Source organism: Podarcis gaigeae (assembly GCF_964106915.1).
Source record: "Podarcis gaigeae genome assembly, chromosome: 10".
NCBI classification, from domain to species: Eukaryota; Metazoa; Chordata; class Lepidosauria; order Squamata; family Lacertidae; genus Podarcis; species Podarcis gaigeae.
This window is the reverse complement of record NC_139686.1, coordinates 27,780,758-27,805,097: the sequence shown is the minus strand read 5'-3', so window position 1 is coordinate 27,805,097 and position 24,340 is coordinate 27,780,758. Positions and strand designations below refer to the sequence as shown.

At 45.8% G+C, this 24,340-nt stretch overlaps 1 protein-coding gene across 2 annotated transcripts in view; it reads left to right on the top strand.

The window, feature by feature from the left end:
- Positions 1–338: 338 nt before the first annotated feature.
- Positions 339–24,340, top strand: part of CACNG2 (calcium voltage-gated channel auxiliary subunit gamma 2) — a 130,965-nt gene continuing 106,963 nt past the window's right edge. Inside the window, exon 1 of one of the 2 annotated variants that reach the window (XM_083701176.1) lies at positions 339–1,658. In XM_083701176.1, the coding sequence (XP_083557302.1) occupies positions 1,448–1,658 (211 nt within the window). In that variant the 5' untranslated portion in view covers positions 339–1,447. The remainder of the gene's footprint in view (positions 1,659–24,340) is intronic. The other variant, XM_083701175.1, reaches the window with a different exon arrangement.

The following is a 24,340-nucleotide window of genomic DNA, read 5'->3' as shown; positions in this document are numbered from 1 at the left end:
GGAGCTCTGGGCACTTATTACTGGAATGAGCAGGCTGGATGGGGGAGCGGGCGTGGGGGGGGGGAGGGCAGAGGATGAAAAGAGAGATCCAGCTACTCCTTTCTCTGAGCTCCTGAAGCGTAAGGGAGTAATCATTTCAGAATCTGGAAGGAGAGGGGTAAAAAAACGCAAAGGATCACGCAGGAAGGCTAATCGCCCCCGCCCTTTCTGCACTTGAGAGACAAGAAGGGTTACTATCACTTGCAGATGCTCGGGAAGAGGATCTAGGAAGTGGAAGGTTGCCCCCCCCTCCCTCCTTCTCCTCCGCGCGCCCGCCAACCCTCCTCAGTTTTCCCAGCAGCACCCCGGGCAAAGAGGTAAAAGAGCTGTTCTTCAGCACCGCGGAGTGATCGGTGCAGGGGAGCTGTCCATTTCAGCACCACCACGTTAATGCAGTAGGTGGGAGCGGAACTAGCAAGGCAAGAAGAGGCGCGAGACACCGACGAGCAGCATATCCTGCAGCAAGCCTCCTGGTTCCCCTGATCTTCGGAAGCTTTGCAGAGAGGGGGGAGGAAGGGAAATCCGTCTTGCTTCTCCGGGAGAGACTCCCCCCTCCTCTGCCCATTTTACCACCACTACCAACATCACCACCAATCACAACAACCGCTGCTCTGCCGCTGCCGTGAAGAGGGGGGTGAAAAGCCATGGAAGGCAAAACCTCAGCACCTGTTCAGCTGAAATCAAGGGCTTACAATATACTGGCAAGTCTAGTTCGGTGGTAGAAAACGGGGAGCGGAGGGAAGATCTGGAACGAGAGCGAGCCAACAGACGAACAAAAACCCCACCAAAAAAAAATATATCCGAAGAAGATAACTGGAAAGAAAAGGGATTTTTCATGGCGCAGGCTGCAGAGCTGAGCAAGAAGACTGAAGGTTGCATCTCTGCTCTTACAGTCTCTAACTGTCTAGGTCCAGATAATGAGAGAGTGTGTTGAGGATGCTGTTTCTGTTGCCGCTGCTGCTGCTCCCCTGTTCACTGTGGAAGCCATCTCCAAATTAGCCATTACATATGGAAACTGGAGACCAGAATTTTAGAAAAAGGGATTAAGGCATCTCATTTTTTGGGGGGGGTTATCTATTTTTTTCCTTTATTTTATTTTTATAATATATATATATATATAATATTAACCGCCGGAACGTTTCTCTTTTAAAAGGCAAGCCTCTTCCTGTGTGATTTTTTTTTTTCATTTACACTGATTCCGTGGGCTTTCTTACCTCCCTTTTTTATGTATAGATTTCTCTCTATTGATCTCGAATAGATACCCATTATATTATTATTATTATTGCTATTATTACTATTATTATTCTTACTAGAGGAAATATTATTCTTTTATTTTATTATTAACATACAAACACACACACACAGCCCAAGAATCAGAAGGCGTTGGGTATTTGTATAATGAAGAATTATGGGGCTCTTTGACAGAGGTGTTCAGATGCTTTTAACCACCGTTGGTGCTTTCGCTGCCTTCAGCCTCATGACCATAGCTGTGGGGACCGATTACTGGCTTTACTCCAGAGGGGTTTGCAAGATGAAAGGTACCGGTGATAATGAAACCAGCAAAAAGAACGAAGAAGTCATGACCCATTCTGGATTATGGAGAACCTGCTGCTTGGAAGGTATTTGATTCCGAAGCTCAACCTCTCCCCCACTCCCCGTCCCCACTCCGTCCCATTCCCTCCCATCTCCCCCCCCCAAAAAAAAAAACAAATCTTCCCCCGTTCCACCATTTTCTCGCTCCAACCCTGCCGCCATGGAACCAGGATGCTTGGGTTAGTTTCTGAGGAAAAGCAGTAAAGTTAGAAATAGCTCAGGTACACGTCCCCATTCTGTCCCCGCTAACCCCTCTTTCCCTTGTCCCCTGGAAACCCTGTTAATGTGATCAATGATCTCTGTATTGTGAAAACATCAAAGGGACCGTCTTGTTAAAGCGTGTGTGTGTGTGTGTGTGTGTGTGTGTGTGTGTGTGTGTTCGAGCCGCCTCTTTCCGGATTCTTTACAGTTCCTTTTTGGAAAGCGAGCAAAATGTTATATTATTGGAGTGCGCTGTTGGCTTCTAATGACGGGGCGGTTGGAAGGGGGGGGGGGCGGAATAATTGGTCTCCTTTTGCGAATGGATGTTGATGACGAGAAGTCTGGGAGAGTGAAAAGAGGGGAGAAAGAGGCAGAGCAACTTCCTATGTCTGGTGGCGTGTTCTGCCCCCACACCCCCGCTTCCTCACATGTACAATTTCTTAGCATCAACAACAGATCTTGTTATGTCTCGGCTGCCTAATTGGGTAAACTCGAATGTTCCCAGTTTTCTCTAGCGGAGTTTGCGAGGGGCTTTCGTAACGTCTCCTCCAGGCTGCTTATATACAGCTTGGCTGTGTGTGGCTTGTTTATTCTTTCTATTATTATTATTATTATTATTATTATTATTATTATTATTATTAGGCTGGTTTCAAGGGTGGGAGAGATCTGTATGCCCTTCTCTCGCCAAATGAACAAGTGGTGGAGAGAGGAAGGGGAGGGGAGAAGGGACAAAACCCTTTCCCTCTCTTCCCACCTCCCCACCCCCGTCTCTCTCCCTCTGTAATAGGAAAGTGAACTAGAGCAAGTCCTCTCGCACCCGGATTGACATGTCTGATGGCAGCAGGAGAATCACTACGGCAGCCAGTTTTTGAAATCAGACGCTGGAAATAGGCGGAGGGGGTCCGGGGCTTTGCTTTGAAATGTGCTATTCAGCATGGCTCTCTCGGTATAGATGTGCAGGGCTGCGAGGGGGGGCGAGGGAGAGAGGGAGGGTGGGATGGAGCTGGGGGGGGGCTCTTCAGATCGTGCGTGGAAAGAAGGAAGGGAGGCTGATGCAAACGTGGGGTGTTTTGTGGGCACGCAAAGCCTCGCCGTAATCAGACCGTCTGTTTTAAGAATAGAAGCTAACTTGGGGGTGGGGGGAGCGGGGGATGGGTGGGCACACACGCAGCATGTACATGGTTTGCCTCGCGTCCCCGCCTCAAACCCCAAGCTGAGGCCGATCGCGCTCGCCGGCGGTGCCTCGGGGGTGCTGGGGGGGGGGGGGCAGATCCCGCAAAATAGGATGGCGGGGAAAGGGAGCAGGGTCCTGGGAAGAGAAGATCAACCTCTCTCCGCTCGTCGTTCATGGCCTCTCTTGCCCCCAAGCCCACACCCGCCCCCTTTTTATAAAAATAGGGGAAAGTAAGAAGTAAGCGAGAGGGGAGGGGGTTGGACCTGCTGTTTGCAAATGGTTGTGGCCGGGAAGAATAGCGACAACCCCCCCCCCCCTTATTCTTGGTGCAAACGGTTGAGTGATGGCTGAACATGTTTTGAATAGCTAAGTGACTTCATTGAGCGATGGTCTGTTTGACGCATACTGCATTTGGTGCCCTTTCTCTCTCCAAGCCGCTGCCTTTTAACATATTCTGCAGAGGACTTCCATGCTGAATACTCTATGCTATCTCCCAGCCAGAGAGAGGCGGGTGAGGGGGGGGTGGGAAGGAATCAATATCGGAAAATTAATCGGCGGCGTTTTAAACACGCCAACAACACACACACACACACCTCCAGAGAAGCGAATCTATCTGGAAATCTCTTCCCCTAAACACACACACACACACAAATATTAAGAGCCTGTCAGGCTGCTCTATTCATTAACGTGGAAGAAAAGGAGAGGCATCGATCGAACGAAGCACTGACGAGATCCCTGTCTTCCAAAAAGCGAAAGGAAAGAGGCGGGATTGCCTCGGGGACTTGGGGGGGGGAGGGGGCTGCAGAAAAGCCTTCCCGATCGGTGTCTTTTAGGATGAGGAGCCGATGAGGATGACTGCTGCTGCTGCTGGGAGCAGTCTGGAGCGCCAATGAGGCGATCTTCCCGGGGGCAGGAGAGAGAGAGAGAGAGAGAGAGAGAGAGAGAGAGAGAATAAATAAATGTGGCATGAGTCCGCTTGTGCTTCTGGATCCACAGACACGTATCTCTGGCTACAAGGCATTTGGTGCGGGATGGCGGCGTGTGCAGGGGGTGGGGGAGGCGGTGCGGGTCGCTCAGGGAGGGAGGAAGAGAGGAGGAGAAGCTAGGCTCTCTTTCTCCTTCCTCCCATTTTGCACGAGCCTTCCCCCCCCCCCCTCCGCACCAGCTCCCCTCCCCCACACACCCTCCCCTTCCCGGCAGCTCGCCTGGGCTGAGATCGCCCGTCGATTAAAAGGGCAAGGATCTTTTAATTAAAAGCTCCTAATTGTGCCCATCCCGAGACGTGCCGTCAGCCTTTTTAACTCGGCAGCTAGTGTGTGTATGTGTGTGTGTGTGTTGCGTGTGCGCGCGCGTTTGTGTTTGTGCTCACAGCCCCGTTTGTGTGTTTTGGAAAATCGCAGCCCTGCAAAAGGGGTGTGAGAAGAGCAGAGGCAACCGCCTGGGCTGCTGTCACGGCGGCGCCCCCCCCCCCACGTTAGATGGGGAGGGTGCTCTTCTGCACACACACACACACACGCCCAGGCACTGCACACCACCGGCCCTGCTCCGTTGAGCGTGCAGCTGAAGTTTCCCTGAGAAGACCCCGTCCCTCCACTCGGGGGTGGGGGGAACCCCCAAAGGGAAGCAGCCTGGATGGCACACTCCGCCTGTTGCTCGCCCATCGCCGGAAGCGACGCCGGGTGGAGAGACATGCAACTTTGTATGGGGGGGATGGACGAGGGTCGCTGCTAGCCCAGGGTTAGTCAGCAGCGCTGCTGGGGCGCTAGATCAGGACAGCCGATCTCCTAAGCTGCAAAGCACACGAGCTCCTGGGCCGAGGTTGGCTTTGCCCGGGGGCCTTTCCAGTCGAAGGCAGCAGAAGCAGAAAGAGACTTGGCTTTTTTCGACTCCCCAGAAGAATAAGCATTAAGTGGCTCTGGGGTTCAGGGAAGCTACGTCGAGAGGCATTCTTTCTGATCTCCCTTTCTCTCTCTCGCTCTTCAGTCCCCCTCTTTTTTAATCGTGTCGTTTGGCCTCGTGGGAAGACTCCCTAGCTGGGTTTGAAAGTCGCCCATTGGGGAAAGACTCTGGCTATTTCTCACCTCCCCCCCCCCCTTAGCTGTAATATTGGAAAGTGAGACAAAAGAACAAAAACTGGAAGGTTTGCTTTGTTTTGTTTCCAAAGGAAGATTGGGCATTTATCCCTTAGGGTCGCTCTACTTCTATTTGCCATCTATGTATGCTTACAAAGAAGAAAACCCCACTGAATATAGTGGGACTTGCTCTCAGGTCAGTGTGCATAGGACTGCAACCTTAGAAGGCTTGTGGCCTTGGAGAAAATGGGTTGCATTAGAGTCCCACTGCACCAGCCGCCCTCCCTGCAAATCCGTGGTCTTAGAATAGGCTCTGATTTTTCCATGAGAGTGTACAAAAATGGCACCAAATGCTAGTTTGTCCTTATATCAGTGCTTAGTTTACAAGAGAGGTTTTTGCAATGCCCCCCTTAGCTACTGTTTTTAGAATACCACAGGTGATCACAGTTAAGCTAAAATTGGAGGGGGTAGCAAGGTGAGCGTGTGGATTTAATTCAGTGGCCCCTATCTTTCCTATCATAATTGGAGCATTGCCTTATATCTAGCTAGGACTGTGATATGCAGTGTTTGGTGCATCTTTCAGTTGTAAGATACTATGGCTTTTGTTAAATAAGGATCAAATCCACATCATTTCGAGAAGGCATGTATGCAAACAATATTTTTCATGTAAAACTAATGGTGCTTTTGTTGCTCATTTGTGGAATATACAAATCATTTTGGCTGTAGGAATATCACATTTCCCTACAGTAACATCTTACTACAGCAACAACATGTGATTCTGCCCTCCAACAAGCATGGTTGTTTGTTGCTCATGGGAGCTCTATGACTGCATAAGTGCCACAGTCCTTTACTGTAGGTACTGCCTCCTCAATGTTGTCCTGGGCAAGGGTCTCTAGTCTGGGGCTAGTTAGCTTCATGACCAATTTGTTGGTGAACTTGAATGTCAGTGAATTGCAAGAGTTCCGAAAGACAAGCTTAGGCCAAGGTGAACTCCAGATTGCCCAGTGGCCTTTGTAGCTCTAATGAGTAGAAGGATAGATGGATACTGCTAGTAAGAGAGGAGTGCCATTGCACTCAGGCCTTGCTCTTGAGCTTCCTATAAGCATCAGGCTGGCCACTGTCAGAACAGGATGCTGAGCTAATGGGTCTTTGGCCTGATCCAGCAGGGCTCTTTTCATGTCCTTTTCACAGAGTGATGAAACTCCTCCCTCTCCATGCCCACACTGTATTGTAGACCTTTTTCTGTTCCAGTCAATGAGACTACATTCAAATAAACATGGATAGGTGTGAGTGGCACAAGGTTTTATGTGTGCATGTTGGTTATATCAGAGACTGAGCAGTCAGTCATGTATTATACCACTCCAGTGTTGGACTACTTAGACATCCCAGTAAGACTTTTCTTCTTATTTTCTTTTTCTTTTCACGAAACAGCAAACACCAAGTAGTTGCCAATGTTCTCTACCCTACCACTCTGCCACTTTGTGACAGTTCAGTCTTTGAAAACCCTTGACTTTTTAAAAAAAGTTATGTTTCTTTTATTTATTTATTTATTTGAAAGTCCTGTTGCTCTTTATTTACTTATTTTGTAAACAAGCAAGCAGTAGTGTGGCTGTTGCCACCCTGTATTGTGTTTCGCCAGGATATCATACTGCTGTTGCCTTTGAATCAGAACCTGCAGATATTGATATTTAGTTGGATCACACCTTGGCAGAATAAAATGCTAGTGAGAACTGGGGGGGGGGGGATGCAGCATCTGACAGCATGTAGGTCAGACCTAGTTCTTGAAGCAAATTCATCTTGCCCATGTAAAAGCTTTTTTTTTTAATTCCCAATTTTATTAATGAAGAAAAACATTCGTTTATTCATTCATTTTGAAAATGTGTAAGAAACAGAGATATTCCACAATGAATGTTTAATCTCCCTTTTGGACCTTGTGTGCAATACATACATGTTTGTATGTCATGCGTGTGTTCCATAAAGATGGAATGGCATATATTATACTTCACCCATGCATGTATGCGGAAGCAGCTTCAGAAAGAGGAAATGTAAAGTGGGGTGGGCACAGTCAATTCTTCAGTTCTCCTCCCCACATCAACACTTCCCAGGCTGCTTTTCCACCACAGTGATCATAAAACATGTGTTTGCCAGAGCAAACTGTGAAACCCTTAATGCAGAGATGCAGGTGGGAGGTGCCGTGATGCCCTCAAGAAGTTGCGGAACTCCAGCTCCCACCAACACCAACCACCACGGCCAATGATCAGGGATGATGCTAGAGGCCCACAGGTTCCCCAACCCTGCCTTAATGTTTGATGTTGGTAACTTTGTTGTAGTCAAAGGGAGGGGGGACAAAACACTATTTGGCCTCACTGTCCGTGGAATAAAACATTCCTCCGCCTGAAATGAAAAGTTGGCCATCCCTGATTTAGAATATCATGCACTGAGCTTTTACTAGGGATTTTTTTCAAGGAGAGTTACTTTGATCCTCAAGAGATTGGTTTAATCAGGGCTCCTGATGAAAATAGGTGTAGGGTGGGAGGGAGGGAAATATCATTTAAAAAATCACTGATGTAATTATGATTACTGAGCTAGTGTATATTACATGCTCCGAACAGCTAGCATGTATGATATGAATACTATATATTTCAAATAAAAGAGGCTGTGATTTGTTGAGCGGAAAGGTGCAAAGGCTTATGTCCACCTAGATGTTGTGGACAATGACTCACATCAGCCCCTGCCAGCATGGTCAATGGTCAGGTATGGTGGGAGTTGTAGCCCAGCAACTTTGGAATAGGACCACACTGGCTGTCCCTGGTCTAGAGTGTCTTCTCTTAATCAAGACAGCCATATACATAGCCTGGTGGCTGTCTCAGTTCTGGCTTCTCCTGTTTCAACTATCAGTTGTTTTTATTCACTCATTCATTCATTCCTTATACTTCTAACCTACCTTTCAACACAAAGTCACTAGGATGAGTTAGCTACACCTAATCCATAGATAGACAGCTATCACCTAACCCAGAGGTGGAGAATTTGTGGCCCTCCAGATGCTGTTGTATCCCACCTCCCATCACCTCCAGCTAGCATGGTCAATGAGATTATGGGAATTGTAGTCTGGCAATATCTGGAGGGCCAAAAATTAGGTGTCCTGTCCTAACCCTAATCCTTAGACAGTTCATACTCTATATTCAGCCAAGGGAAACCACCGCTTCATACAAAGTGATCTCCTACAAAATGAAAGACAACAGCAGGTGCTTATACCCCAACTCATGATTAGAATTGCCACCAACATTTTGCCTGAAGCGGAATTTGCCATGAGTCTCTAGTTCCAGCTCTGAGAAAACCAGCAGAATTCCGAGGAGGCAGGGAAAGAAGAAGGCAGTTACACATCTGCACAAATGATTATCAAAAAGTGCTGAGCATGCATCCCTGCAGACAAATCAGGTTTTAATCTTCTCCTTTCTTCTTGGGCACGAGAGTCAAACCTTGAAGTTCAGATCCATCCTGGAGGGCTTTCTTCCTCATGGCTGGATTGAACAAAGATGTCAGCCCCCAGCTGCACTGACATTCCAAAATATACTGTTTTCCTCATCTGAACGAAGAGTTCTGGTCCACCCCTAGAATATTATCCATCTCATTAGATTAGGTTCTCCACTCAGGCTCCTTCGTTGGCATGTATTAGAACCATCACATTTTAATACTTTATTATTACTATTTTTCTTTTATTTTTGATCTTGGCCATTCTGTCTTTTTGCTGCAGCAGGCTCTAGTTTTCCAAGTTGGGGGCTGGGAAGAGACCTTTTGGATTTTTAATTGCTCGTTTGTATGTCAAGCAGCTGAAATCAGCAAACTCTTATCAGCCATCTTATCCCTTCCTGCAAAGCTCTTTCTTTGATGGCCATTTCCCTCTTAGCCTCTATCTATTAATTTTGATGAATGCTATTTCTGAGCCCTGGTTAAATCTCCATAACTAGGGACTAATTTGGTCTTCCTTTTTACAGAAATCCAGAAGCCAAAAGGAGATTGGCTCACTGATGCCTCACAAAGCAAACAGGGATGACTTTGATTTTCTTTCACTGCATGGTTATTGGGGTTGTCATGTCATTACTATCAGAGGAGGGATTGGTCTTGGAGGCTTGCATGTGGGGCAACAGGCAGAGAGCACAATCGACTGAGAGTGAGCGTGTGTGCTGCACAAGAGGTTAGACATCCCTGTGGATTTGCCTGGTGTGAAGGCAAATAATTGAATGGAGGCTGGTGATGAAAAGAATCCCAGCCAAGAGACCCTTTCTGAAGGAAATTAACGAGCTCATTGCTCCCTCTTTGCAGCTTGTCATAGCTGAGCAGTGCAGTGTGCAGATGTGTTTGAGTGCAATTTCAACCAACACATAAGCCAAGCGTTGACATACACCGAGGCGGAAGGCAGGCAGGCTGCATTCTCACTTTTCTGACATTTCCTTGACCTGTGCAGAACCCCTGCTATTCAGCCTCAGTCCCCCCATATTTTCCTGCCAGCATTATTTAGGCACGGTTCATCTCCTGGCTGTGATCTGAGTTTTCCACCCCAAGGCCCCTATATAATTTTGCCAATGCACCTTGGTCTCAGCTTGTTCTCAACTTCGGAATCCTTCTCATATTAATCAATCCCCAGCAGAGCTTTTGCCAATACACCCTCAATCTTGATTTGCTGTAATAGCCGGTTTTCCCATTCTGGAGTCTCTGCAGTGCTTTACATCCTCTGTTTTGCCAGACCAAACTCCTGCTATTTGTGCTAGGACTCGCACAGCTTTGCTCATGCACGTCCAGCCTGATTTATAATACCCCTCGCTGTTCCAGCCTTAGATTTCCTCTGAGCACAACACAGTTAATTGCTGTGGATTAAGGCAGGGTGGTTGTATCTTTGCAGAAAGGCCCAGATACAGCACTGTGTCTCATGCAGAGCAGCAAGTGATTGCCCAATACATTGCGCACATTCGAGTGGCAGGCTGTCCATATGCAGCAAGGGTTGAGAGAGGGTCATAGCTCAGTAGATGAGTTCAAGCCATGCTATAGGAGGTTCATTCCTTAGCATCTCTGGGTTGTTGGGTTTAAAAGGGAAAAAACTCAAATAGCAGGACTGGGTAATTTCTCTGTCTGAGGATCTGGAAAGTGGCTGCCTATCAAGGTAGATGACACAGGACACGATGAGACCTTCTGTCTGAGTGCAGAGACTCACTTGTTAAGGAAATGCCATCGGGGCAGGAGCTTGAAGCAGAAGTCCAGGCCCCACTCTGCAAAAGGATCAGAAAGGCCATAAACAGGCTTGCCTGGTGCCTTCGTTATATATGTTTAGGTACCAAGCAAAAACATTCCTCTTCTCTCAGGCCTTTGGCTAATTAAATAATCTGTGGCCTTTTAAACTGTGGGAGGGGGTTATTGTTATTGTTGGCTATCAGGGTATGTTTTTGGGGGGAGCCTATATGGTCAACCATCCTGTGATCCTCGGATGAAGGGCGGTTTAGAAATGTAATAAAAGAAAACATTGCAAGGCCAGCTTACCAAATTTTGAAATAAGCAAAGTAATATGCATTACCATCTCAAGAGAACCCAACCCCAACCCAGCAAGATCATTATGTCCACTAAATGTATCACTGTCTGAGTGAATGCAAGCCACATAGGTCCATCTGTTGGATAGAGCTGGTGGGTTTCGCACAGCCCATGTGGTTTCTGTTGATCTTGAGAGAGGTGTAGGATTGTCTGAAGAAAGGGGTTAGATGAGGTTATTTTGGAAGCCGGAAGCAGAGGCACAGGTTTGATGGGCTTCGTGGTCCTCCAAATGTTGTTTCCTGGTTTGGGTTTATTTCACTCTGCAGAAGGATAGAGGAGGATAGTGACACCTGATGAGGTGGAGATTACCAGGGGTAGGCGACCTGTCAATATATTGCTGGATTTAGGCCCTACCAGAATGGCTAATGGTCAGGGATGCCCAGAACCCTAGTCAAATAATATCTGACAGGTACCATGTGGCCTACCCTTAGGTTAGGCTATCATGAGATATGCAAGCCTAAAAGATGAAGTGTTAAAGACCGTATAACAATCAAGAGCAAAGAGCAACGTGGCTGCTATGCAAGGGGGGTGATGGATAGCTTAACGTTGTCCTGGAATGCACCATAAATTGCCGCCTTCAGGAGAGTGAGAAAGAAACTGTAGTGAGAAGGATGTGGATCTGCAGTGTAGCAGCAGCAGCATCGCTACCATGCAATGCAATTGCACAGAGACACAGATAATATTCTGACTTTTTCCACGGATACGAATAACGTTCTCTTTCGACTATCAAATCCTTCTTCTCCCTCTCCCCATGCGGTCCCAGAATTGTGTAGCCTACAGTAGACCCCTGTGCACATGCATGCTTATGTGATCTTGCTTTTGGGCCAAGGGAAATTGAGCCTAAATAAAACACAATTCCATCTAGATCTCAGAGCACTGAGGATTTTGCCCTCCCCCACCTGCTGTGTCAATAGGTTTCCCAATCAAACTGGGAAGTGTATCTTGTTTCAGGGAGAGCCTGGCCTGCACCATTATTGCACTGTTCTTTGCTTCCTGAGGCAGCATTTGCCGGGAAAGAAGAATGCAGCTTGGCACAATGGGCATGTTCCCTTTTCAAAGGAAAAGGGGAAAATGCTTTACCAAACTGTACAGCGGCTACTTTCCCCCATCATAGTTTTTCTTCAAACCTATAAAAAGAAATAGGGTAGGGCAAGGAACATTTTTTTAAAAAAAGAAATATAAAAGGCAAGCATTCAATAAAGACAACCAGTCATGGCACATATTTTCCTTATCTGCAATGATTTTGGGTGTCATGAAAAAGCAGAAAATTGTTTGATTTTTAAAATATATATATTTTTCACTGTCAAGGAGGGGAAGCTTCAGGTGCCAAGATAACATGGGTGGTGGCCCTGTGTATGATGCACAATTGCTTCTCTACCCACCCCCACCCCACTGTCCCCGCACCAACATACACATCCTGAGCATTTATTTTTTTAGGGCACTATTTGCTACTTTGCCTCAGGCAGCAAAATGCTTTAGGCTAGCCATGCTTGGGAGAAGTAAACATAAAGGAACGTGCCCCCCAATCTCTCTTTAGATATCCTTTGACTGGTCTGCCCTCCCTCAATCTACGTTCCCAGTTATCTGTTCTCCATTCTTTTCTTTTTTTAAAATAGTTTTTATTAAATATTTTCTTGGGTTACAAAAGTACACACATCATCTCTGCTTTCAGGTCATAAAGTCTTTATTTTTACAGATCATTTATATTTGATGTGAGACTTTCATGCTGCATACAGTATATGGTTGGGGGGGGGAGAGAGGTGGGGGGAGAGAGGAGCAGGGAGAGAAGGGGGTAGTAAACTTTCCTTCTTTTTACATCTTCATTCTTGCCTGTATTTCCTTCTCTCTGTTGCTTTTCTTTTATTCCGTTCATCCTCTTTTCGTTCTGGCATTTCTGCCACCTTTCCCTTGCCTCCATGTTTCATTATCACGCCTGCAGCTTTGCCATATCACAACTTCTCACTACTGGGGTTGGGTTGTTTTTTCCACCTTCACTCCAGCGGACTCACTTCTTTTGTATTATGGTCTTCACTGCTTTTTTCTTCACATCTCTTTTAAGATTGCCTTTTTGCTCCCTATCCCCTCTGCTTGAGTCCTCTTTCTTTCCTCAGCTGAGGAAGAGGAAAGCTGCTGTCGCTCATAAGGGTAAGAAGAAACCATATTTCATATTTCTGTGCCTCCTCCTGAAAGCAGATGCCTTCCTCTACTCATGGCTTTCTCTCATGTCACCTCTAAGGAGCAGATCTCAGCATTAACACATATACAGCTCCTGTACAAGCTCTTGACCACCTTCACTGTGCAAACTTTGCTATGGCAAACAGAAGTTGGTCAAGATCAATTGCTATGATTTGTACTGGATTCAAAAGCCAGGATTCAGAAGCCCATAGTCTTGTCATATAACATCCATGCTATAGGAACAAGGTAGCAGATTCTCACCATAGATAAGAACATGCAAAGTTGGAGTTTTTTTGCAGGAGTAATACATAAGCTGGTCAGGAACAGCTGCAGGCAACATTTTGATGTGGCTATTCAAAGAACTTCCAGGTTATATAATGCATTTTTACCACTGATATTGGCCATCTTGGATTTCAGAACATTTGAGAACATGACAGATCCACGTCCCAAAATGGTTATTCTCATCCATCCAATAATAATTATGCTAAGCCATCTAATAAGGAACCAATCCATGGTTCAACAAAAAAGGCTTGGAGCTCCAAAGCCAGGTGAGCTTCAAAGCCTGGTCAGGACAGGGTGTTGCAGGGAACAACAATCACACCATACATTTAAAGCACTATGATATCACTTTAAGCAGTCATGACTCCCCTGCCCAAAGAATTCTGGAAGCTGTAGCTTGTTAAGGGCACTGAGAGTTGTTAGGAGACCCTATTCTCCTCCCAGAGCTATGATTCCCAGACTTCTCTGGGAGCAGTGAGTGATTGTTAAATCACTCTGAGAATTACAGCTCTGGGGGAGGAATAGGGGCCTTCTAACAACTCACAGCACCACTAACAAACTACAGCTCCCAGAATTCTTTGAGGAAACTGCAACTGTTTCAAGTGGTATCATAGTGACACCAGCCACTGCTGCTAGCATAGACCTTAGCACTGGCCTTTGGGGGATTTTTGAGGGATGGATACCATTGTTTTCATATTTCTTGAGTCTGAATTGCTAAGCTTGCTCACTTGCACCTTTACATTTTGTACTCATCCATTGTCCCTATCAACCTGAAACAGTCTCAGTTTTATGGTACCTTTCTTCAATCAATATCTGCCTTTATTTTGTCTCTGTTTAAGAATGTAAAGCTTTAGTGCACATGGCTGGAGTTGACAGTCTTTAGGTATCAGTTTCCTCTCTTTGATCACAAAACATTAACCCTCCATGTTGGGGCACTGAGTGGGACTACATCTGGTCTCTGTTTCGCCTGCACATACCTGCTCTTGCATGAACATCAACACACCTTGTTGTGCACAGCCAAGGCATAGGCAGCAGCTGGTGAAGTTATCTGTGATCCCATTAAGTATGACAACCTTTGGCAATTATGGTCCACCTCACCCCACCCCACTGTATCGTCAACTAAAATAAAATACATCATCTTTACTTCTAAATCAATAAAGGTCAGGCTGTTGCAGAAAAAAAATGAATGCAGCAACCTGTGTAGGGAAGAGCCTCCCTTAAGGTCTACTGGTGTATATTGGGTGGGTCTTAGGGAAAAGTGACAACCTGGATAGTATGAGTACACTGTTTTCAAATGGGAAATATTGAATGGCAGCAGCAAGGACCCTGTTCCCTCCAGGCATTACTGGATTCCAACTCCTATCAGTCCCAGTCAACATGGCCAAGAGTCAGAAATAATGGGAATTGTACTCCAACAACACTTGGAAGCCACAAGTTCCCCACATCTGTTTTAAAATCAGAGGCATTGAACAAGGCCATGTTGCTGTGTTGGCAGCTGTCCTCCTTTGACAGAGGTGACTTTTCCATTGTACTGGGAGTAGAGGCAGGACAATAAATGAGAGAAATGAATGCTCTTCTGTGTTATGTGCATGTGGGGGTAAGTGACTTACATGGGGAAAGCAGTGTGCCATTTTTAAGAAGGGAAGGGCTGGTGCCTAGGTCTGATAGGAAGTCTGCATGCCAGACTCCTTCTGGATACTGTGGTTACTCAGTAGGGAAGAGAAGGCATTCTGTGCTTCTTCCAAATTGTCTTTCTTTTGTCCTGGAGTTGCCAACAATGTCCCAAGAGGATGGTCAGGGTGCAAAATTAAGCTGTGTGGCTGCTATCTGCAAGCATCGACATCCCAGCCCTTTGAGACTTTCTGGTCCCACATAAACCCAACTGGAGAGGGATGGTGATAATGATGAATTAGTATGACACTTTCATTAGCCAGAGTGCTTTATTGCCCCGGTTCCATTTCAGCAGAGGGAAGGACAGGCACCCCTGGGCCTGCCCAGTTCTGGTGGCCAAGCCCAGATGGGCAAAGCCAGGTCCTACAGTCCAACCTGCTAGCTGCTCTGCCCACTCTGCTTCCTTTTGCATCCATGAGAGTGTTCGCCAAGCGTACAAACAGCATCGAACATGCAATCAATGCCATTGGTTGCTGCTCTGGATTTGTTTTGCTCTTTTAAAATACATGTGAGAGACTGCCTAGTTTCTCTCTCACACACGCTGGTGTAACTCATGAGTCACTCGGCTGAGGGGGGGGAAGAGAGATGGTTTTATATTTGGTATTGAAGCAGTTTAAGCAAGAAGAGAACTGGGCACTTATATAAGAAGCTGGCTTCTACTGAGTCAGACCAATGTTCCATAGACTAGCATCTATGCTGACCGGCAGGCGCTCTCAAGGCAGCTCTTTCTCTTCGTCTGCTGCTCTGAGATCCTATAACTAAAGATGCTAGAGTTTACCAGATGCCTGTCACCAAGCCTTTTCCTTCCTTCTGTTTTCACATAATTTAGAAACCATTTAGTTTTACGTCTCTCAGGAATCTTTTTTAGAGCAGGGAATGTATTTTCTGCCCTTTCTGATCTCCTCTGTTACACACACACATTTCATATTTTTTTTAATGCAGCTCAAATTTAGTCATGATTTGAGGGCTCCTTTGCACATCCTTCCTTCTAAAGTGTTCCCCTGACGTGGGTTGAGGTTAGTGGTAAGCCAAAATTTCTCAGAATCCATTATCCTGGGAGAATTCCTGAGTTTCCATTCTCTCTCTCTCTCTCTCTCTCTCTCTCTCTCTCTTGCGCTCTCTCTCTCTCTCTCTCTCTCACACACACACACACACACATTCTTAGAAAAATAAGACCACCTTGCAAAATTTTCTCTGAATATTCTTCACTATTCTTTTTATTGGGGGGGGGGGGCGCGATGACTGCCATTCTTTCTCTCCCCCCCCCCCTTGCCAGTATCCAAATATGCTAGGTCTAAGGCACAGTGGAGGAGCCAAAATAGTGGCCAGACTGCCAAAGCAGTTGTTGTTGCTGCTGTTACTACTTATGGTGACAACAACAACAATATCTATCTATCATCTATCTATCATCTATCTATCATCTATCTATCATCTATCTATCATCTATCTATCTATCTATCTATCTATCTATCTATCTATCTATCTATCATCTATCATCTATCTATCTATCATCTATCTAATCTATATCTATATCTATCTATCATCTATCTATCATCTATCATCTATCATCTATCTATCTATCTATCTATCTATCATCTATCTATCTATATCTGTCTATCATCTATCCATCTACCCTTCCCACCTTTTTCCCAGTGTAGGACCCAAGGCAGCTCCAAGCATAAATTTAAACTAATAAAACAAATGCTGTTTTTCTAGTAAAAGAGGTGCCAGAACTCACCATGAGACCTCCCTTGTTCTCTTGTCATGGTAATGGTATCCACCTGGAGTTCCAGCGAGTTCCAGCTGGAAAAAAAGCCCGGATACAACCAAAAACCCACAATAAATAAAACCCAGTTTTAAAAACCCAATTAAATTATTACACTATTAAAAACAGCACCAAATACACTTAAAACCTTTTAAAAGAGCGTGTGCATGCATGCACGCACGCACATGTACAAAATCCACTCCCAAATGACCCTACCATAACATGCCAGTTAGTGGCCAAAGGCCTGTTGGATCAAACATGCCTTTGCCTGCCAGTGAAAGGAAAACAAAGAGAGAGGGAGCCTGCTTTGTCTCCTGTGTAAGGAGATACAGCCCTTCAGATAGACTGGACCCAAGCCATATAGGGCATTGTAGGTTCTAGCCAGCATTTTGAACTGTGCCGCAACCCAAAATGGGAAAGGAAGAAGCTGTGCAACTCCTACTGCTAATGGGGAGTCCCACATGTGAGAAGCTGCTCCTCCAGCCAGTTTCTCTGCCCACAATTTGGGTAGAGAATTCTGAGAGGTGATTTGCTCTAGTTGCAACAATAGGAGGAAAATTCTCTTGGACAAATGAGAAGCTTACCAGGAGGAAAGGGGAAGTTAAAACAAGAGCCAATGACCACAAACCACATCCACGAGAAGTGACTGGTGGAGGTTATGATCCCTCCTATATCTGCTAAATCTGGAACTGTTGACTACTTGGCATTTGAGGTCTTCCTGCAAACCCTCCAACCTATACTGTTGCACATCACCCCAATCTCTGAGTGGTACAGAATTCCAGGGATTCCAAGCCCAGGGTTTGTGTTTCCTTTGAAATGAGACACAGTGGAGGCTCTATATGATATATGATTTATTTACACATATCTACAATGGAGGGGTTCACAACATTAGCACCCCAAGAGGGCCTTCCTTCCGCCATAGCTGCAGCCTTGGATTCGAGCAGAAATCAAACATCACTTTGACTCTCTCTGACATCCCTGTCTGAAGCTTTTCGCTCACATCATTCAACTCCCAACCCTGGCCTTTTTCTTTCTAACCACCAACCAGCTGAGGGAGGGTGTCCACCCATTTGCCATCTGGCACAGATCCACTTCCTTTATTCCCTTAATGGTCCATTACCTAGGCTATCACCTCCCCAGGAAGCTAGCCTGGTTTACATTTTAACACTTGCTAGATCCAGGGATTAGAAGGGTCCCATAACAATATCAATGGCCAATGTGACTGCAGCATCAGTTACTATTTCTGCCTGGCTGATTGAGGAAATGCCCTATCTTTTCATGACATTCCCTATCCTCAGCAGGTGTGATCTTTCTGAAACCTCAGTTACTTGTTGGAATATATACTGCTGAATCATGGCCTAAAAGGAGACCTTTCCTTTTAAATGCATAATGCTATAAGCACTCACCAGCCCATGGAGCCCAGCGGAATTCTAAGGCCCCTACTTATTTCATTGATAAACTCCTATTGCGTAACAGCTGCATGATCTTTGGTGGAGCAGTTCCACACCAGCTGCTCACAGACATCTCCCAGGCCATAATCCCTTATTATGAGATTGGCAATTTATTTCTGTGAATGTGCAAAAGAATGGCAGATGTGCTGTCTGAGCCTGGCTCTCTGCCCCCTCAGTGCCTTTGTCTTGCTGTCTCTTCTTTCTTCTGAGCCTTCACTGACTTCTTCTCCCCTGCCCTCTACATACTCCCCTTACTTTCACCCTAATCTCACCCTCAAGGACCTGTCAGGGACTGTCTGGATGCAGAGGAGTGGTGAGAGTTACCATCTGGGGAACCTGCAGGGGAAGAAGGCTCAGAGCCAGGGGATTGGTGGTGGGGAGACGATATGTGGCCAGAGGGAGAAGAAGGAGCCAATTGGGAGGAGGAGGGGTCAGAAGAGGTAACAGGGTTTGGTGAGCAGGAAGAGGCTGTGGCAGAGAGCAGTTCAGATTCTGAGGTAGAAGCAGAAGCTGCAGGGGAGTCGGACCAGGAGACAGAGAGGCAGGCTGAAGAAGCCAGGGAGTCTCCACCTCCTGCTGCAACCAGCTCCCCTCCCCCCTAGTCTCCTAGAGCAAGCAAATAAATGAAGAGGGCAGAGCAGAGACACAGCTTGCAACATCTTGGAAAAGACCCTGGAGAGGAGGAGCCTTTGGAACTGGTGGGAAGGCAGGAACCTTCAGTGCTCACAACTGCCTTGTTGGAGCAATATCTACTGGGAAAATTTGCTGGGATCACTAGGCCTGTGCCATTTTGGTTTCTTGAATAAAGTGTTAACTTCACGGACTCTGTGTTTTGCTTTGATTGCTGACCTGCACTTGACTACAGCTCCTGACAGAATCCTATTCTCTGGTCACCTAGGCTCCTAGGTTTTCTGTTGAGCTCCAGTGAGTAGGACCAACAGGTTCAAATGAGAAGAAAGAGGATTTAAATTTAGGAATAATTTATTGACAGTATGAGCAGCAAAGGTGGTGGGCTCTCTTTTGTAAGAGTGTCTGAATGGCCAGCCTCTCATGGATGCTGTAGGAATGGGTTTTCTGGATCAGTAGACAACCTTTGATGTCTCTTCCAACTCTAGAACTTTGTAATTCACACAAATTACTTATAGGGCTCCTAGGTTCTCTCAAGTTAGCAAATGAAAACATGGTGTTTGCAGACTCAAAGTTTTGTTGTTAACATGTCTGTGTGTTCCCTCAGCTGGCCACAAACAAATGTTGGCTGCTTTTGTTGAGAGCTGTCACTCAATGAGGAAGGAGGGAATAGGCAGAAATGCTGAGTGCTCCGATACTTCCAACTTCTCTCTCTTCACTCCATCTACTGAACATGCCAGTGTGGATGATCCGGTCCTAAGAGGCATAGTCTACCTCTTCTCTCACTCTGATGGTCTGACAGCTGTCATTCAAGTAAGGCTCTTCCAGGCACAGGGCTGCATCAGCAGCTCTCAAGGAGCCAGGCTGAAGGCTGTGGAAAGTGGTGAGACCTTATTATTGGCTCACGGAGGCTAAGGAAGCTAGAGCTTGCCACTCAAACTATCACAAACAAATTCAATGCCAAAAGGGATAAGACCAGAAGAGCCTGCTGACTCTAGTCCAGCATCCTGTTCTCACAGTGGCCATGCAGGTACCTATGGGATGTCTACAAGCAGGACATGAGCACAACAGCACTCTGCCCATCTGTGATTCCCAGCAACTGGTATGGAGAGGCAAAATGCCTCTGACAGTAGAGAACATAGTCATCATAGATAGTAGCCAATGGTAGTCCTCTCTTCCATCATGAACTCATCTAACCCTCTTTCAAAATCCAAGTTGGTGGTTATCACTACCCCATGCAGAAGCAAATTTCATAGTGTGCACTGTGTGAAGGGCTTTCTTTTACCTGTTCTGAATGTTCCAAAATTCAACTTCATTCTCCTCCCCTCCACTGAACTAGGCTTGTAGTCAACAGAATAAGTTGTGATGTGTGTTTGGTTGCGTTGTGTAATGTGGTGCCCACGATAGTTTCTCCATTTTGCTAATGGGCCCGAAAGATTGGCAATCCCTGCTTTCAATTAATGCCTGGGTGTGGAGTATCCTAAAGAACACAGCAGCCAAGACTGGGGTGCTAGTACTTACCGTGAATGGGGGAGGGAGATGTGAGATGTGATGTCAATGGGGGAGAGAAACAGGCAGATGTTATCTCAATGTGCCTGATGTGTGATATACGGGGTATGTATGCATGTGTGTGTGTGTGTGTGTGTGTATAAACAAGGGGCAGGGCTGTAGATGGAGCAATCTCCCTCTCCTCTAAGAAGCTGGCTTGTCTTTCAATTGACAAAGGGTGTGGACTCCTCTCCACTGTTCATCACTTACATCCCTCTCCTTGTCCCCAACATATCTTCCAACAGCAGAGTGACCGCTTATACTTTACACACACAAAAGAGAACCAGTGCATCACTGAAAAAGGGAGCAGAGATGCACCTATGCTAATTTATAAGTAGAGATGCCAATTTGGAATTTGGAATTTAAACTGAAATATAAGACATCTCACCTTAGTAGGGAAGCTAGACCAGGTGACTGTGTGCTTGCTCAGCCTGCTGTATTGGTGCTAACTGTGTTGATGGACAAGCTCAAGGCCCTGATCTCCCTTCTTATGGTTCTTTATCTTTAAAACCAAACTTGAGCCAGAGAGCTCTTCAAACACAGGAAGCCTTCACATAGAGGATTGTCCTCTGACAGCCCTTCAAACAGAGGATAAAATGAGATGCCACCTTGGACAGCAGCATTTCTGTCCCTTTTCACAAAGGAGATTTTCACAATAAGTAAAGGTTATTAAGAGGTCATAGCAAGACTTGGAATGATAGCCAACTGAAGCCAACATGTGCCCTTCAAATGTTGCTGGACACCAACTCCCATCAACCACAGTCAACATGGCCAATAACAACATCTGGAGATCACCATGTAGGGCAACATCTGAAGGGTACCCCTGGAGTAAACTGAAGGAGAAAGACAAGTAATGGAACTAGTGACAGTGTGCAAAAAGGTAGGAGCCTTTGGTATCTATATAAAACAAGAGCAAACAAAGTGAAATAAATGGGAGGAGGACAGGGGCAGTAGAAATGAAAACATTGGAGAGAGCAGCATTGGTCCATGTAGTCTCAGTCAAAAGGAGTACCAGTGGCCCACCAAATGGTTCTAAACTAAAACTCCCACCATCCCTGACCATTGGCAGTGTTGGCTGGGGCTGATGGTCGTTGCTGGGGCTGATGGGAGTCAAGCAACGTAGGAAGGGCCACAGCATCTCCATCCCTGACCCACAAAAAAAGAGGTGATAGATATCCATATAGTTGTGAGTTTGATGTTTACTGTATGTGGGTTTGCCATGCAGCAGTGCTGGATCACAATTTGGGACTGAAGAAGGGGATGTTATTCTCTGAGCTAATTTTACTGCGGGGAATAAATGCCCAGGAAGTAGCTGGAGATCTCTCTGGAAAATCTAGAGCAGCAAAAGTCATCAATAGGTGACACCCTCCTTTCCCAGCTATGAGACAGGGGTCGATGCAAGCTCTGTCTGTCGAGTACAACAAGAAAAGCTGTGTGAAAACAAAGTTTGAGCTGAAGATATCTGAGGGGTACAGCTATCTCCCTCCAGGGATCTGATAAAGGACAGGTGATCTGTTGACTGCTAGCAGTTGTTTTAATTATTGTTTGGTAAATTTCTATCCCAATGTTTATGTTAGTCAAGGCTGCATTAAAAAATGTGTACATCTGCACTAAAATGCCGGAGAATATTCCTGGAGTGTTGTTGTTGTTGCTGCTGCTGCTGTTGCTGTTTTTAATGCAAATGGCTGGAAGAATGTGGAGAACTGAATTTAAGACTGAAAGAATGAGAAACAGAGATAACCAAAATGTACATAGCCTTCCATCCTTAGCCTAGAGCAACAAACCACAAAGCAGTAAAACAATGACTGCTCTTTGCGTGGTCGCACGCAGGCTCTGGACCCTGTGCAGCTCCATTAGCACAGGCTTGGCTTCGCCTCCCCCCAGGTGGGATACCTGGAGGTCTCCGCCTACCTCAGTCAGTTGTCCAATCCCGCCTGGGGAAGCGTTGCCAAGGTGACCAGGCCAGGTAGGGGGAGGGACTACCTGCCCACACAATAGGGGGAGGATCTTACCTGGGAGTCTTCAGTTAGCTCAATAGACTTTATGCCACTTACTTCCAACAATGCTCTGGCATATGGGGCCAATCAGACCCACCAGTGTTCCCCATTTGGCCAATGACACTGATTTGGCCAAGTCCTGCCCTCCTACCCTACACTTGATCGCATCACATTGTTACCTGTTCCATACCATGCATTATATATGGAATTGCCAGGTATGGAGCAGGTAACAATGTGATTGGGCAAAAAGGACTTGCACAGTGCTATGCAAGCCTGACAATCAGAGGATCATCAGCATGGGCAAAAATGGGTAACCTGACGTGATGGATAGGTGGATAGCTCTGTCCACCAGCCAAACTTGGCCCATGGGGGTGGGAGTGATAAGGATCCAGCCCCCCACCAGATCAGTTCCCTACACCTCCTCTACTTGTCTATTTGTGCATAAACCAGATATCACAAAATCACCATATGTCTCAAGTGATCTCTCCTCCAGAAGGAAAGCAAATCCTGGAACTTCTTGCTGCTCAGGCAAATATGGAGTAGATGTAGAGAGAAGGCAAAATATCAAAATACCCTACTGACTTCTTGCTGTTCCTTCCATCACATTCTCAAGAACAGCTCCCAGAGTGCCTTAATGGAAACCACGACAGTCAAATTGTTTTTTTAAAAGAACACTAGTACACTTGTAGCATAGAAGCAACCTTAGGAGCAGTGTTGACAGCAGGCTGTCATATGCTTCACAATTCCTGTTTAAACAGTAGCCCTTTGCCATTCTCCTGTTCTTCCCACTGCTGCTTAAAGAAAGCATGACAAATGTACAATGTCTTTCCCAGAGAGGAGTTAGTATGAGAGCTGTCATGGTTACTTTATCTTTGCCAGGTGATTTCTCCACATAGTAAATCCTTGTACAACTCCTATTATTTTAACTGGGTTTGGGACTGGAAACTCTCTTCAGAACCCTGACATTCTCTGTCATAAATGTTCTTTCTTAAAAAAAAAAAAAGTTTCAACCTTCATGGAGGCAGGAGAAAGCTTGGAAGCAGAATTTCCAAAAGATGTGGGAAACTTGAAGATAGTATTTTAGAAATAATAATCCTATGTTCTGCTTTTTGACACTTTAAATCAGTATAATAAAATAGAAAGGGCACTTTTTGAGGGTTACAAATTCTGAGCAGCTGGTAAATCGGTTGAGTGGAAGATTCAGCTCCAGAAACAGACTTATCACAATTCCCAAACATGTTAATAAAATATGCAGATGAGCTACAGATCTCCAGCTCATAAATTTCCAAGATGGCCCTTGGTGCCAGACTAGTCCCCCTTTCCTGTACATAATTAAAGACAACAAACTACATGGAGAATGGTAATGAGTAGCAGTGACAAAGTCTTAGCAACTTAAAAAAAATTATTTGACTTCTTTTCTTTGGAAATAATCCCTCATGCGGGCCAACAAACCAAACAATATGTTGGGATTAAACTCACTACTAGCTTGGCAGCCCTTGGTGTCCGGTATGGGGAAAACATATTCCATTTCCTTATGGTTTGTAAGCAGATAAGCCTAAGATTGCAACCATATGTACATTTCTTTGGAGATGTGTCCCACTGCACACAGCAGATCTTTCTTCCAAGAAAACGTATACAAGGATCAGACCACGCTAGAGCTTCCAAAAGGAGTTCCACTTAGCCCTTCTACTCAAGCCCAAAATTTCAAACAGCTCAGCTTCTAGCCAATGTTTTCAAAAACATATCCAAGCCCTCATAATCTCAGCCACATGTTCCTGTTCCTCCTGGTCATATTAGGAGCCTGCTGTGGACATGTAAGGAGAGCCATCTAGATTCAATCATGGGATGCTTTTTCTATGTCTTTGGTTTACTAGTTGTATGCGGACACTTAAGGTGCTTCTGTTGAGAAGTTCCCCATATACCGTATTGGCCTGAATATAAGCCACACCCTAATATAAGTTGCTCCCTTAAATTTCCGCAGGCACTCACACCCGTTCCATTTTACCGTATGTCTGTTTCAGCAGTGATATACTAAAAGCCAATTTTTGTAAGGTCGTGAATTTAAGCCACACTTTAACTTTTCAAGGTCAGAATTTGGGGGGAAAGTGAGGCTTATATTCAGGCCAATATGGTACAAAAAACCTTGAACTTTAGCTCAGCTGTTACCA